The sequence below is a fragment of the Fringilla coelebs genome, assembly GCF_963513975.1.
Source record: "Fringilla coelebs genome assembly, chromosome: 26".
NCBI lineage: Eukaryota > Metazoa > Chordata > Aves > Passeriformes > Fringillidae > Fringilla > Fringilla coelebs.
In genome coordinates, this window is record NC_140052.1 from 863670 (window position 1) to 880045 (window position 16376).

Here is a 16376-nt window from a genome sequence, read left to right on the forward strand (position 1 = left end):
CACCCCGTGCTGGCGATGCCGGAGCTCCGGGGCTGGAGGTTCTGAGAGCCCGGCCAGTGCCGGGGATTCCGCTTTCCTCTGCTTCTTCCTCTCTCCTCTGCTTCCTGGACTCTTCCTCTGCTTCTTCCTCTCTCCTCTGCTTCCTGGACTCTTCCTCTGCTTCTTCCTCTCTCCTCTGCTTTCTGGGCTCCTCCTCTGCTTCCTCCGCTCCGCTGCCTCCGCCAGACCCGAACTGACCCAGCAGCCCCCCCGCCGCCGCTTTTTATATGCAGGGTTAGCCCCGCCCCCTCCGCTACAGCCAATAGGAATCGAGTATCAACAATGAGGGGCGGGGCATAGCGCAGTTTGCTTGGTTGGGAAACAATGAGGGGCGGAGCTAAAGCGGAACGGAGCGATGTGATTGGCTGAGAGGGTTCCGGGAGGGGCGGGGCCTGGGCACACCCAGCCCGGTCACCGGGAGCGTTCGCCTCGCCCCGGGGCAGGGCCGGGGCCGGGGCATCTCCGCCTTCTTCGCCCCGGGGATGCTGTCTGTCCTTCCCCCGGCCCGGGCCGGTCGCGTCGCCGAGGGGCAGGGGCGGCGCCGGGGCTCCGGCGCGGAGCGGGCATGGCTGCCGGTGTCCGTTGTCATTGCAGAGGGGCCGGTGCAGCTCCCACCTCCCTCCCAGCCGCACTTCCCGGGGGTGTCCCCGTCCCGCCCGGGGGACCGGGGCTGACACTGGGGTGAGGGCTGATGACACTGTTGGGCTTAGGGCTGAGTTTGGGAGCTGGAGGAGACCCTGGAGTTAGGGGTGAGATTGGGATCGGGGCTGGGGTTAGGGTGTCCGTGCCCTCCCCAAGCCACCAGAGACGGGGACGATGCTCCGGTGCTGCTTGGACACGGCTTTGTTCAGGAGGGAACATTCACGGGCAGCTCCCCCGGCGTCATAGACGGGACAATCCCCTCCTGGCTGCAGAACCCACCGAGGACATCCAGAGCCAGGAATTCAGGGAGCTGGGCGGCTCCTCCTCAGCGCTCCGTCCAGGGATGCTTTGTGGCCGGCTGCTCCTTGGCCAGCCCGAGCTGGCACGGTTGAGCCGCCTTCACCTTGAGGGTGCCCTGCAGGGGGACACGGGGCACTCAGGGCGCGTTCCGGGGGGACAGCGAGGTGTTTGTGGGGCGGTGCTGACCGGGAAGAAGGAATGGAGCAACAGGAGCAGCAGGAGCGCCGCCAGCCCCAGGGCGAACCACAGCAGGTAGCGCCAGCGGATGCCGTGGCGGACGAAGCTCAGCGGGGAGGTCAGCCACAGGAACGAGGACTTGGGGCGCCTGCGGGGACACCGGGCTCAGCCACCGCCTGTCCCCTGCCCTGCGGCCCCTCCTGGCTCGGCCCGGGCTCACCTGGGCTCGGACAGGGTCGGGTGCTTGTTGGGCTCCTCCCGGCCCCTCCCCACCGGCCGCTCCTCGGCCTCCTGCGCCGACAGCAGCTCCAGGCTCAGCTCCAGCTTCCCCTGGGGGGGGCGGTTGGATCCGTCCCTGCTGTCCCCCAGCCCCGTGTGGGTGTCCCCACCCCGTCCCCAACCTACCGAGAGCCGCTGGCCGCCGTCCTCGTGCATGGTGCAGGCCCACCAGCCCCGCGCCCTCCTCCTGCGGAACAGGTTCAGGGGCGAGCGCTGCAGCGCCGGGGCGCGGAGCCAGCGCCGAAAGAGCCGCCGGGAGAACCGGGCCAGGGGGAGCCAGGCCCGGGAGAGCCGGGCCAGGGGGAGCCAGGCCCGGGAGAGCCGGGCCAGGGACAGCCAGGCCCGGGAGAGCTGGGCCTGGAAGAACCGGGGCAGGGAGAACCAGGGCCAGGAGAACCAGGGCAGGTCCTGCGGCGTGGCCCGGCACAGGCGGGCGCTGCGGGCTGGGCGGGGCAGCCGTGTCAGCTCCAGCTCCAGGATCCCTGCGGGACAGGGCAAGGGACAGCTCTGTCACCGGGGGGAGCTCCCTGTCACCTGGGGGAGCTCCTTGTCACCGGTGGGAGCTTCTTATCATCAATGGGTCCTCCTTATCACCAGTGGTGGCTCCCTGTCACCAGTGGGAGCTCCTTATCACCAGCGGGAGTTCCCTGTCCCCACTGGCTGTCCCCTGTCCCCTGCGGTGTCCCCCCGGTGGTGACACAGGCTCTCACCCAGCAGATCGTCTGCCTTGAACTTGTCATTGTCCCACACCTGCAGGATGAGCTTGGGCGGCACCTTCAGCAGCGTCTTGTCCAAACTCCACACGTGCTCCTGCCCGCGGACACGGCAAGGTCACACGTGTCCCTGGGCCGTGTCCCTGCTCTGTGTCCCCTTGCTGTCCCCTCTCTGTCCCACCCCAGCTGGCACTGACCTTGCGGCGGATGGCGCAGAGCTTCTCGGCCGCCAGGAACTCGAAGGGGAACACGAAGCGCCAGTTGAAGGCGCCGCTGCCGTCCAGGGAGCGATAGTGGATGTCGGTGTGCTGCCGCTGCTCGGGGAGCCCGTCCAGCCACCTGCGGGGACACCACTGTCACCCGTGTGTCACCCCCCAGGGGACACTGCTGTCACCTCTGTGCCACCCAGCCCGTCCAGCCACCTGTGGGGACACCCCTGTCACCTCTGTTCCAGCCACTTGTGCCACCCAGCAGGGGACACAGCTGTCACACCTGTGCCCACATGGATGGGGACACCCTGGGGTGACAGGGACCCTGGGGATGGCTGTCACCACCCTTGTGGTGACAAAGGATCTGCCAGGGGCTCTGAGGTGAGCAGGGCAGAAGCTGGGGGGTGACAGGGACACGATGGGGACACACCCAGACACATAGATGTCACTCATGCGCTGGCCCAGCAGGTTGACGTCCCCAGGGTCCGTGTCCCGCACGTTCCACACCACGCAGCGCAGCTCGTACCTCGGGAGGGGACAGGGACGAGTCACCTTCCACCCAGGGGGGCTCTGTCCCCACGGGGGGTGGCCCTGTCTCCACAGGGGTGTCCTGTCCCTCACTCACCCCTCCGCCTTGCGGGGGTCGATGTTCACCGGGGGCCCAGGGGGGCCGAGGCTGGTGGGGAAAATGTCCACCCACATCTGCACCTTGCCCTGGGGACAGCAGGTTGGGCTGGCACCGGCCCGTGTCCCCGAGTGTCCCCTCTCTGTCCCCACAGCCCCAGGCTCCTCATCACCACGGGGTCCCTTTGTCCACCCAGCACGTGTCCTTGTCACCCCCTGGGTGTCCCTGGCAGCCACCCCAGTGTCCCTGTCCCTGCGATGTCCCCATCCCCATGTTCTCTGTCACCCAATGTCCCCGCTAGGTGTCGCTGTCCCCCCCAGCCCGCTGTCGCTGTCCCCCGGTGTCGCTGTCACCTGCTCCAGGCCGGGCTGGGCGCGGCTCTGCAGCCCGCGGGTCTCCAGGTGCTCCGGGACGAGCTCGAACAGGTTCAGCACGTGCAGGGCCAGGCGCTCCCGGGGGGCCCCGGCGTGTCGCGGCGGGGGGTGGCCCCGCTCTGGGACACCGACCCACCTGTCACCCACCCAACAGCCACCCCACAGACCCCCCAAGACCCCCAAATTACCCCAGATCTGCCCAAGACCCCCAAATTACCCCAGACACCCCAGACCCACCCAGATCCCCCAAACCCCCCCCCAGATCCCTGAAAACCACCCCAGACCCCCCCAGAACCCCCCAAACCCCCACCAGACCCTCCCCACATCCTCCCAGACCCCCCCAGACCCCCAAATCCCCACCAGACCCTCTCCAAATCCTCCCCAGAAACCCCCCAAACCCCTCCCACACTCCCCCAAACCCCCCAGACCCTCCCCAGATGCCCCCAAGCCCCCAGTGCCTCACCGAAGTGGCGCAGCTCGAAGCGCTGCCCGCCCAGGCTCAGGGCGGTGCCCCCACGGCTGAAGCGGGGCCCGGGCAGCCCCCGGGTGCCCGCCAGGAGCTCCAGGGCCCGGCTGGGGCACAGCTGGTCCCGCCAGCACGCGGGGCCCGCTCTGGGGACAGGGCAATGGCACCTCTGCTGGGAGTCACCCCTGTGCCCGCCCCTGGCCCTCTGTGCCATCCTCTTGTGCCCCCCTCCATCCTCCTGCGCCCCCCAAACCCTCCTGTACCTCCCAACCTGCCCCTCCTCGTGTCCCAAATCCCTCTGTGCCCGCTCCGTGCCATCCTCCTGTGTGCCCACCATGTCCCCTCCTGTCCCCCCTCCCCGTGTCCCCCCCGTGTCCCATGCCACGCACGTGTGGTACAGGGTGGGCAGCCCGCAGTGGGCACGGTGGTAGGACAGCAGCCGGTCCTCCAAGTCGATGGTGGTGCTGCCAATCTCCTGGTCAGGTGGCACCTTGTCGTGGTCCATGATTGTCACCCGCAGGTCCTTCTCCAGGGGGATGGTGGCCGTCAGCTCGAACATCCTGGTGGCAGTGGTGTCATCAGCCCGGGGCTGGCATGGGGACAGGGACCCATGGGCACAGGGGAGCTGAGGGTATAGGGACATGGCAGGACAGGAAGTGGGACAGGTGGTGACACCGGGAACGGCACAGGGATCTGGTGGCACAACAGCACTGGGAATGGCGACCTGGTGAATCCCCCCAGTGCCCCTTGGAGGTGACAGTGACACGGGCCACCCGCCCCGGGGGTGACAGTGCCAGGGCCACCGGCCGCACCTGCCAAAGACGGGCTCCAGGGTGTTGGGCACGTACTGGTCCCGCTGTCCCAGCGTCTTCTTGCCCAGCGCCACCCGCACGTAGGGATCGCTCTGAGCACAGAGGGGACACCGCGGTGACACGGCCGGCACGCCCCGCCCCGCCGGGCCCCGCGGACGTCCCCGCTGTCCTTACCAGCCCGGTGACATCGCGGGGGGACAGGTCGAAGGCTCGCACGACGTAGACGCGCACCAGGCACGGCTGCGGCTGGCGGGGCGGCAGGCGCTGGAAGCAGCGCGGTGCGGGAGCGGCTCCGCCCTCCTCGGGCACGGGGTAGATGCGGAACAGCCCCTGAGAGACCCCTCGGTGCCCTCCGGGGGTCCCGCCCCGCTGCCGGGGTCCCACGGGATCGGGGGGTTCACCCACCTTGAAGCTGCCCACGGGCTCGGGGGCACGGCCGGGTTTGGAGAGGGGGAAGGTCTGGCAGAAATCCTGCAGCCCCTCGAACTCGGGCACCGCCTCCAGCTCGCAGCCGTAGATCTGCAGGGCAGGGCCGGCCTCAGATCAGTCCCGGGCCTGGCCCTGTCCTGGGGCTGCTCCCCACCGTGGCCCCGGTCCCTTCTTCATCCTTGTCCCCATTCCCTCCTCATCCTCATCCTTGTTCCCTCCCCACCTTCATCCCTATTCCTGTCCTCACCCACTCCCTTCATCCTCCCTGTCTCTGTCCCCAGCCCCATCCCTGTCCCCAGCTGTCCCTGTCCCTGTCCCAGTGCAGGTCCCAGGCTCTGGCTCACCTTCAGTCTGTCCCTGCTGGTTCCCCACGGGGATTTGGGGTCCTTGTCCTCCATGGACGCATAGAATTTGCTCCACCAGTCCCTCTCTTCCTCCTCCTCCTCCTTGTCCTCATCCTCGTCCTTGTTGTCCTCCTCCTCCTCCTCATCTGCGTCATCCTGGTGGGGAGCAGGAGCAGGTGGGCAAAGGTGGCCCTGGTGGTATCCCATGTGCCACCTGTCCCCGTTCCTGTGCCCACCTCGTCCTCAGCCTGCCTGTTCCTGAGGTAGCCCAGCAGGTCCTGCAGGGAGCAAAGGGCTCTTGGGGAAACTGAGGCACAGGGCTGGGCAGTGCCAGCACCCAGCGGTGCCAGGGCTGGCGCCAGGTGACCGGGGGGACTCACCTGAGCCATCCTGGCCCGGGCTGTGGCCAGGAACCGGGAGCACCAGCGCCTGCAGGGGCTGGAGCAGACGGGCATGGAAAGGAGATCATCTAAGGGACACAGGGACAGCGGGGATGAGGGAGGGGACAGCTGGGACGGGCTGGGGACACCTGGGATGGGGCAGGGATGAGGGAGGGGACAGCTGGGATGGGACATGGATAGGACAGGGGACGCCTGGCATGGGCAAGGTGTACAAAGGGTGAAGCAGCTATGGGACAGGTGGCACCAGAGATGGGCAGGGATGGGACAGGTGGCACCAGAGATGGGCAGGGATGGGACAGGTGGCACCAGAGATGGGCAGGGATGGGACAGGTGGCACCAGGGATGAGCAGGGATGGGACAGGTGGCCCCAAGGATGGGCAGGGATGGGATGGGCAGTACCTGGCATTGACACAACCGTGTCAGAGCCACGGCCGGGCCTGCCAGAGCCCAGCAGCTGCCCCTGGAAGGGCGGGGGACAGCGGTACCGGCCCAGGTCCCTGACGCTGGCCTGGCCCAGCAGCAGCCGCCGCTCGGTGCCCGCGCGGTGCCAGAGCCGCAGGCGGATGGGCGGCACGAACCGCTCCTCCTCGGGCAGCGCCTGCGGGGACAGCCCGGGGACAGCCCTGTCACCGCGGCCACACCCGCGGCCACACCCGCGGCCACTGCCCGCCCCCGTCCCGCCCTCACCAGGGTGAGCAGGAAGGCGTTGCTGGGGAAGTTGGGGTTGGCGGCCATGTCCTGGATCGGGGGGGTCCACAGGCTCTGCTCCCCCCACTGCAGCTCCAGCCGCGGCTCCCGCACGGCCCCGCGCAGCCCCCGCAGCCCCCAGGCCAGCACCTGGCGGGACGCGCGGCTCCTGTCACCCGCGGGGCTCCCCTCGGTGGCAGCCTGAAGGTGTTGTCCCCATCCGTGTCCCTGTCCCCACCCCTTTGCCTCTTCCCCTGTGTGCCTGCTCTCATCTTCGCTCCTGTTCTTGTCCCTGTCCTGTCTCCATCCCCTGTCCCCATCCCCAGGAGCTTCAGCTCTGCCCACAGCCTCTGCCACGCCCAGGCTCCATCTCCAGTCTTGTCCCCATCCCACCTTTATCCCTGTCCCATCCCTGTTCCCAACCCAGCCCCGCCTCCATCCCATTCCCCACTCCCTGCTTGTCCCCACCCCTCTCCCCGCGCTGTCCCCGCACTGTCCCCTCCCGCAGGTGGCTCTCACCTCCAGCGCCACCCTCTGCAGGCGCGGCCGCAGCTCCGGGGGGATGCCGAACCCGTCCTTCCTCAGGGGCGGGGGGCTGAGCGGAGCCGGGGACCCGTCCTGCCGGGGGAGGGGGTGGGGGGGGACACAGCGACAAAGCCATCCCGGCCCTGAGTGCCATCCGTGACACCCCTGTGTCCCCCTGTGCCGCCCCTGTCACCGCCTCACCTCGGGCTCGCGCAGGAGCTCGAAGGCCGCCAGCAGCTCCCCGGCCGGGCCCCGCGGGCCCCGCAGCGGGTGGGGCTGGAGCCGGGGCGGCTCCCGGAGCGCCGCGTCCAGCCAGACCCGCGGGGCACACACACACCGACCCAGGAGCACTGCGGTGCCCTGCGAGGAGAGCCTGAGCACGGGCTGGCCCAGCCGGGGAGTCCCTGCTCCTCCATCCCTGACACCCCCACCCTTGCATCCCTTATCCCTGTCCTTCCATCCCTGAGCCCCTGTGCCTCCACCCCTCCTGCCAACCCTCCATCCATGTCCCATCCGTCCGTCCGTCCATCCATCCATCCATCCATCCATCCATCCATCCATCCATCCATCCATCCCTCTGCTCCCACCCTTCCCTCCTTCCCTCTCTCCTCCCTCCCTCCCTCTCCACACCACTCCATCCCTCCCTCCATCCTTCCATCCCTGACCCCCGTCCTTATCCATGATCCCCCATTCCTCATCCCTCCCTCTCCTCCCTCCCTCATTCCCTCCCTCCCCCCACGCTCCACCCCTCTCCCCGTGCTGGGTGTGTCCCGTACCTGTCCCCGCTGGTCGCACACCTCCACCACCACGGCGGGCGGGTCCTTCTGGACGCCCCGGGGGTCCCCGAACAGCGGCACCCGGGGGAACAGCAGCGTCTGCTCCCACTGCGGGTCCAGCGCCCCGCACACGGCCCGCGTGCGCTGGCTCAGGGACACGAATGACACGTGCACGGTGGCATCTGGGGACAGCGACACCGTCAGCGCCCCGGGCTGCCTGCGGGGCGGCACCCGGGGAGGCAGAGGGGGCCCACCTATGGAGGTCCTGGAGCTGCTGGGAGCCAGATCCAGTGCCTGGAAGATGTAACAGCGGAGCTGGAAGCGGCTGGGCCCTATGGACAGCCGGGGGTCAGGGGGGCTGTGAGCCCCCGGCCACTCCCGACCCCTCCCGGTCACTCCCCGGCCTGTCCCCGGTCCCTCCCGGTCCCCAGGCTCACGTTGGAAGGTGCAGAGGATGAAGGGGGGCGGCTGCTGCAGGGCCACCGCTGGACTGTCCAGGGCCAGCTCCATGTTGTCCTGAGAGGGGACAGGGCTGGGCTGGGGGGACCCTGCTGTCCCCCTGTCCCGTGTGCTACTGTTCCATCATGGCCCCGCTCCACAGGGCTCCATCCCTCCCTCTTCCCTCCCCTCCCTCTCCACACCTCCGGTTCCCCCAGCCCCGTTCCTACCGGGGCTCCCTGGAGCAGGAAGAGCGGTGCCACGGCCGCGGGCTCGGCGGGCACCAGGCTGCGCTGCCAGCGCCGCCGGCGGCACCGGGGCCCGGCCGGGACCTTGGGCTGGAAGGTGCAGCCCCAGAAGCACTCGGGCTGCCAGGCCTCGTCCTCCCACAGCTCCTCGGGGTCCTGAGGGGACAGCATGACAGGGGGACAGGGTGACACAGGGACAACAGCTCATCCCCATCACACCCCATCCTTGTCACCTCTGTCACCCCCACCCTGCCACCTCAATCCCCACCACCCATCCCTGTCCCCGTGTGTGTCACCAGGGTGCTGCGGGTGTCCGTGTCCTGCTCCTGTGTCCAGCTGTCACTGTCCCTGTGGCGGACTCGGACCCAGCGCCGGCGCCGGAGGGTGTGGCATTGCTGTCCCTTGCCGTGCCACACTGCCGGGGGGCTGCCATCCTCCGTGCCTACCCCGTACTGCCAACCTGCACACAGGGGTCAGCTCCTTCCCTGCCACCCTGTCCCTGTCCCCCCTATCTTCATCACCCCCATCTTGTCCCCTCCATCCCTGTTACCCTATCCCTGTCATCCTCACCCCTGCTACCCCACTCCTGTCACCCTGTCCCTATCACCCCCATCCCTGTCCCCCCCACCCTGCTGTACCCACTGGGGACCCCCCACTCACCGTCCTCATCCTCGGCCCCCTCCATGTCCACTTGCCAGTCACTGGTGACACACCAGCCCTGGGGACACGCCACTTCCTCCTTCGGTGGCACCGCCACTCCCTTCTGCAAAACCAGGCGGGCGCTGAGCCGCCACACTCCGGTGTCACCCACGCTGTCCCCATGCTGTCCCCCACTCACGGCGTCTGTGCTGGCCGTGCTGGCCCAGCCCCCGCTGGGGTCCCGGCTCTGGTTCTCATAGAGCTCCTCCAGCACCGCGCTCCCCGCGCCCTCCGCCCGTGCCAGCACCCTGGGGACATGGGGGGACACGGCTGGGTCACCGCGCTCCCTGTGACGGCACCCTGGGGACACCGGGGGACACGGCTGGCTCACCGCACTCCCCGCAGGGACAGGGCTGGCTGTCCCCTGGGCTCACCTCCGCGGCCGCTCCACGCTCCAGGGCCCGTCCCAGCGCCAGCCCTTGGGGGGCTGCAGCTCCTCCGGGGGGAGCGCGGCCCGGCCAGAGCTGTCGGAGAATGTGGGGCGCCCCAAAAGCCTCCGGGGCCCCCATTTCCCCAACAGCCGCGTCTGGTTCTCGTACTGTGGGGACACAGTGGCTGGCCTAAGGGGACACTGTGGGGTGCTGTCCCCTCCCCGGTGGCCCCTCCCAGGTGCTGTCCCCTCCCTGCTGTCCCCTCCCATGCTATCCCCTCCTCTGTCCCCACTGTCCCTATGCTGTCCCCGTGCTGTCCCTGTGCTGTCCCCTCCCTGTTGTCCCCTCCCATGCTGTCCCTATGCTGTCCCCTCCCCTGTCCCCACTGTCCCCGTGCTGTCCCCACCATCTCGCTGTAGAAGCGCAGGCTCCCCCCGAGCAGCTGGACCAGCTCGCCGCTCTCGGCCACTCGCCCCAGCCACAGCCAGACCCGCACCTGGGCCTGGGCGTCCCCACAGCCCTGCGACACAGAGTGTGGCACAGAGTGTCACCCAGGGCCGGGGACACGCGGGGGGACAGACAGGGGACGTGGGGATGTGCAGAGAGGGGACATGGGGGGACACAGAGGAGGGATTTGGAGGAGATGAGGTGGGAATAGAGAGGGGACATGGAGCAGGGACAAAGGGGACATGGAGGGGACAAGGAGGGATACCAGGGGACACCAAGGGGACACGGAGGGACAGTGGGGGACGGCGGGAGTTCCCACCAGGAACAGGGTGAGGATTCTCCTGCAGAGGCGGCCGCAGGCGCCAGGGCTGTGTGGGGAGTGCAGGACATCGGTGGCGGGGACACGGGCCGAGGCCACCCGGAGCTGGCCCCGCAGCAGCCACAGCTGCACGTCGGGGACACCGGCCTGGGGCTGTGGGGACACGGGGACAGGGGTGAGAGCAGCACCGGAATGGCGACAGGAACTGCCCCACAGGGACCCTGGACACACCCAACCTCAGCCTTGTGGGGTTTGGATTTGTCCCTCTTTGGGGTTTTTGGTGTCACCTCCACAGCCAGCGCGGCCGCGCGCCGCAGCCACCCCTGGGCCACTGTCCCCAGGGTGTCCCCGTGCCGGCCATCGGCCCTGGCCTCGCGCTGCAGCCGCTGCAGGAGGCGGCGCCGGGCGCTCTGGAGCTGCTGGTCCAGGACAGTCAGAGCAGGCTGCGCCTCCAGACACTGCAGGGCGGCCCTGCAGGACCCAGAACAGCCCAAAATCACCCCAAAAACATCCCAAAAACACCCTGAAACCAGCCCAGCCCAGGGCAGTCCTGCAGCTCCCAAAACCACCCCAAAACATCCCCAAATCACCCCAAAATCATCCCAAAACACCCCCAAAATTCTTTCCCCCAACAATTCCTTGGTTTTCCCCCAAACACTCCATCCTCCCATGCAAATCCCCATTTCCACCCCAAAATCCCCACATCCTCCTCATCCCATTTCCACTCCCAGTTGCCCTCTAGAATGTCCCACTGTCCCCCAGAGTGTCCCAAACCCCCCAAACCCCCACTGCCAGCCCCGTTTCCCCCCAGATTTGGGATCCCCCAGCCCCAAACCCCGGGGCAGGGATTTGGGATCGCTCACTCGCAGTCCTGTTCCAGCTCCCGCAGCAGCTTGGTCCTGATGTCCCTGGTGGTGTCCCCACGGTGTCCCTGCAGCTTGGCCAGGTTCCTCTCCTGGGAACGGCCCCAAACCATCCCCAAATGGATTTTGGGGTCAATGCCACCCCAAACTGTTCCCAAATGGATTTTGGAGTCAATCCCTCCCCAAACTGTTCCCACCTGGATTTGGGACCATTCCCAGCCGGATTCAGGGTCAATCCCACCCAGATTTCGGATCATCCCCACCCAGATTTGGGGTCTCACCAGGTGCTGGCACAGCGTTCGCAGGAGGTTCAGGCTGTCCCAGCGGTGCCCAGCGTCCTCCCACAGCGAGGTGACAGCAGCCACCGGTTTGTCCCCAAACCACGGCAGGTGGTGGTAGAGGTTCCCTAAATCCAGGAAAATCAGGAAAATTGGGAAAATCAGAGTCAGGATGGACCTGGCCGTGCTGCTGAGGGGCAGCTGGGGCTTCCTGGGAGGTGTCATGGGATCATATGAGATTCCTAAACTGTCCCCTGATCCACAGGTGACATCACCCAGTGACACCCCAACCATGTCCCCAACACCCCAAAAACACCCAAAACCACCTCAGCCCAGGGCATCCTGGTAGTGCCCTAAAACACCCCAAAGTAACCCCGAATCAATGCCAAACACCCCAAAATCCCCCCAAAATCACCCCAAACACCCCAAACCTCCCAGTCCCTCCCACAAATGAAGACCAAACCCTCCAATAATTACGCTAATAAACCATACCCAGTAATTAATCACTCCCCCACTGTCTCACCGCCCCCTTCCCACGACCGGCCACCGGGGGGCGGGTGGTGACAATGGCACCGCTGCCACCCCGGCGCTGTCCCCGCTCACCGTCGAACGCGGGCAGGGCCGGCGCGGTGGCGGCCGCGGCGCCGCCGATGCCCAGCTCCAAGCTCAGCGCCTCGGCGCCGCCTGGCACCGTGGTGGCCGAGTAGAAAACCCCGCAGAGCCCCAGCTGGCAGCGGGGCAGGCGGCCCTGCGGCGAGGAGAAACCCCAAAAGCGCTCGGCTGGCCCCGCGGGGGGCAGGTGGCAGCAGCCCGTGGTGTCCCCGTGTCCCCACCTGCGCCCGCTCGGCGTCCACGGGCGCCACGGCGTCGCGCTGGCGCCCGGGCGGGGTCCCCCTGTGGGTGCAGAGCTCCAGCAGCAGCCGGCCCCGATAAACCGGCCCCGAGTCCTGGGAAACGAGTCCGGGAAGTGGCGTGTCCCATGGCCACCCCAGAATGTCCCACTGTCCCCTAAAGTCCTGCCCCAACAATTCCTGTTTTCCCTTAAATGCCCCATTCTCTGTTATTCCCATCCCATTTTCACACCATTCTCCATTCCCCCACCCCATTTTCACCCCATTCTCCATTCCCCCCATCCCATTTTCACCCCATTCTCCATTCCACCCACCCCATTTTCACCCCATTCTCTGTTTCCCCCATCCCATTTTCACCCCATTGCCCCCATCCCATTTTCACCCCATTCTCCATTTCCCCACCCCATTTTCACCCCAAATGTCCCGTTGTCTCCTAAAGTCCTGCCCCCAAAATTCCTGTTTTCCTTCAAATGCCCCGTTCTCCCTTTCCCATCCCATTTTCATCCCATTCTCCATTTCCCCGCCCCATTCTCACCCCAAAAGTCCCACTGTCCTTGAAAATATCCCAAATTCCTTTTCCCATTCCCTAAACCCTCACTGACAAGCCCCACAACCCCATTTCCCCTCCAAACCCCCTATTTCCTCCTGCATTGCCCCATCCCCACCCCAAACATCCCACGGCCCTCAATAACTCCTGATTTTTCCCCCAGTTGCCCCATTGGCCCCCCTAAAAACCCCATTGCCCCCAAATCCTGCTCTGTACCCTGGCAGCGTCCGGACGGGGGCCGTAGAAGGGCAGGAAGCTGGGTCCAAAGGAGGGGAAGAACCCGGGGGTCCCCTCTGGCGGCAGAGAAAAGGGGGTTCAGGGTGGGCTCTGGCTAATGGGGACCCCAAAAAGGGACAGAGGGACAGCCCTGCTCACCCTCGAGCTTGCTGGGGTCCCGGGAGATCTGAGACAGCCTCAGGGTGGCCCTGCCCATGGCTTTGCTCTGGCACGACCTGGGGGGGGCACGGTCAGGGGTCCCCCGAACCCAAGGAGTGTCCCCTGATGCCAGGGATGTCCCCCCAAACCCGCGGGGTGTCCCCCAAACCCGCGGGGTGTCCCCCGAAGCCGCGGGGTGTCCCGCTCTCACCCACGCAGGATTTCCAGCAGGATCTCGTCACAGATGGGGGACAGCTGCGGGGACAGAACAGCGCCGAGTGTGGTTGTGGAAATGGGGGCGTCCCCCTTTTTGGGGTGCCCCTGTTTGGGGCCGGGGACGCTCCTCACCCGCAGGGGGAAGAACAAAACCTCGTTCCACTCGGGGCTGGCCTCGGCGGGCACCCCGCGGGTGCAGAGCTGCGGTGGGGACAGCTGTGAGCCCCCGAAAGGATCGAGCACCCCCAGGGCCCCCGGGCACCCCAAATTCCCTGCCCGGCGCCCCAAATTCCCCGCCCGGAGCTCACCGTCCTGCCCGCAAAGCCGACCCGCACCGACACCTTCAGCGGGCCCGCGGCGCCGCCCAGGCACGGCAGCGCCGGCTCCGCTGCGCGGGGATGGAGAGCAGCGAGATTTTGGGGGGTCCCCGAATCCATCCCCACCCCAAACCCCCGCCCGGTTCCCACTTTGCAGCAAGCAGGGGATCCCCAACTCCACCCTTCACCCCAAATTCCTGGTGTTCCCACCCTGTGGTGAGCAGGATGGTCCCAAATTCGCCCCAAATTCCCCCATGCCCACCTTGTGATGAGAAGGGGGGTCCCCAAACCCACCCCCACCCCAAATTCCCGGTATCCCCACCCTGTGGCAAGCAGGGGGTCCCCAAATCCACCCTTTACCCTGAATCCCCGGTGTCCCCACCCTGCGGTGAGCAGGGGGATCCCCAAATCTGCTCCCACTCCAAACCCAGGTGTCCCCACCCCAATTCCTGGTGTCCCATCCCCACCCTCCGATGTCCCCACCCCAACTCCCTGTGTCCCATCCCCACAGCCCGGTGTCCCCACCCCCTGGCAGGTCCTCGGCGCGGAACACGCGGATCTGCAGCGTGGTGGCGCAGGGCGGTGGCCGCAGCAGGTTGGCCTCCACATCCTCGTCCCCCGCCGGCACCTCCTGCTCCTGGAGGGGGGCGGGGGGGGAGGTGACAGCGTGGGGACCTCCCAGGAGGGATTTTGGGGCGCGGGGGAGGGCGGGGCGCTCACCTGGGCGCGCTCGCCGGCGCGGCGCACCATGAGGCTGACCTGCAGGAAGCCCTGCGAGCGGCCGTCGCTGTGCCGCGGGTGCTGCAGGCTCAGCCACTTCCCGCTCAGGCTGCGCCCTGCCCCGCCGGGGACACCGCGGTCACCTCCTCGGTGGCACCGGAGCCGCCGCGGTGGCAGCGCAGGGCCCGCCTGAAAGCTCCCCAAAACGCACCGTGCTCCCCCAAAATGAGGCTTCACCCCGGCTAGTGCTGGCGTGAAACGTCACTCAAAATGTGGCACCCCAAAATGTGTCACCCAGTGTCTGTCACCCAGTGCCACCCTAACCCTGCCATTACCTGGGGCAGAGTAGATGGTGCCAACATCGAGCTGTGGGAACGGCAAAAGGGGTGAGAGTGCTCTGACAACCCATTCCCAGACCCCCATTCCCAGTGCCCCATTCCCAGTGCCCCATTCCCAGCGCCCCATTCCCAGACCCCCATTCCCAGTGCCCCATTCCCAGCGCCCCATTCCCAGAGCCCCAGTCCCAGTGCTCCATTCCCAGACCCCCATTCCCAGTGCCCCATTCCCAGTGCCCCATTCCCAGCGCCCCATTCCCAGACCCCCATTCCCAGACCCCCATTCCCAGTGCCCCATTCCCAGAGCCCCAGTCCCAGTGCTCCATTCCCAGACCCCCATTCCCAGTGCCCCATTCCCAGTGCCCCATTCCCAGAGCCCCAGTCCCAGTGCTCCATTCCCAGACCCCCATTCCCAGTGCCCCATTCCCGGACCCCCATTCCCAGTGCCCCATTCCCAGACTCCCAGTCCCAAACCCCAGTCCCAAACCCCAACCCCACTCCCCCACGCCTCACCTCGAAGATGCCGATGATGGGTTTGGTGCAGATGTTTGGTGAACGGAGCACCTGGGACAGGGAAGGGGACACGGTTGTCCCTGTGTCCTTGTGTTCCTCTGTGTGCCCCTATCCCTGTCCCTGTCCCCCCGGTGCCACCTCTCCGTCCCACCTGGATCTGGATGGGCTGTGTCACCAGCTGCTCCGGCGTCAGGTGGAAATTCTGGCAAAACACCTAAAACCCAGAGAAGGGACAGTGAGGGCGGGCCGAGGGACAGTGGCGGCGCCCGTGTCCCCTCGGCGGTGTCACCTCGTTGAAGTAGGGGTTGTTCCCGCTGTGGCTGCGGCTGCGGAAGTTCTGCTTCCCAATCTGCACCCTCACCACGGGTTTGATGTCATTGCCCCGCAGCTGGCGGCCCTTGATGACCCTCACTCGGACCTGCGGGGTGGCACTGACGTGGTGGCCGCGAGGTGACGTCCCCCTCCCGGCTGCCACCGTGCCCGTGGGCGCCGTACCTGGAAATCCTCTTTCCTCTCCTCGGGTGCCATCCCCGGTGGCTCCAGGGCCACCTGGCCGTGCATGGTGGTGACAGGGACGTCCTCAGCCGTGCCACGCGGGTCGTGGTAGCAGCGGAAGGTGACTGTGCACTGCAAAGGGACAGTGACACGGGGACAGTGCCACCCCGGGGTGCTGCGGGGTGCCGTGAGGCTGGGCTCACCCCCGTGGGCCGGTCCCGGTGGTCCCGCAGCGGCATGTCCCTGACGGCCATCGGCAGGCTGGGGTTGGCCGCCAGCTGGCCCAACGACACCGTGGTGGCACCCAGGTCCCTGCGGGAGCGGGGGACACGGTGAGGGTGGCCGCGGTGAGGGGGTGGCCGCAGGGTGTCCCCCCAGGGCTGGCACTCACCCCTGGGGCAGCAGGCAGTCCCCATGCCGCAGGTGCACGCCCAGCGTGTCTGTGGCACTCAGGGGACACGTGTCCAGCGGCCACACCAGCTCCTGAGGGGGGTGACATGGCTCAGGGGGTGACCCCACGTCCCTGTGCCACCACGGGTCACCCCG

General features: G+C 67.3%; 1 protein-coding gene across 1 annotated transcript; it reads right to left on the reverse strand.

Moving 5' to 3' along the window:
* Positions 1–1006: 1006 nt before the first annotated feature.
* On the reverse strand, positions 1007–13292 carry FER1L5 (fer-1 like family member 5; the record flags this gene model as incomplete). The annotated part of the gene is made up of 35 exons (XM_084221721.1): positions 1007–1096; positions 1168–1306; positions 1379–1919; positions 2148–2247; positions 2348–2489; positions 2790–2885; positions 2985–3073; positions 3338–3477; positions 3822–3970; positions 4088–4384; positions 4637–4728; positions 4811–4966; positions 5042–5155; positions 5410–5565; positions 5646–5687; positions 5790–5878; positions 6210–6408; positions 6498–6698; positions 7017–7115; positions 7224–7382; positions 7799–8130; positions 8236–8314; positions 8467–8640; positions 8781–8944; positions 9145–9431; positions 9558–9721; positions 9961–10074; positions 10321–10473; positions 10557–10791; positions 11184–11275; positions 11465–11589; positions 12065–12209; positions 12295–12408; positions 13076–13152; positions 13235–13292. The coding sequence occupies 35 exons, from the start codon at positions 13290–13292 to the stop codon at positions 1007–1009; spliced, it is 5403 nt and encodes a 1800-aa protein (XP_084077847.1).
* Between the last annotated feature and the right edge of the window lie 3084 nt (positions 13293–16376).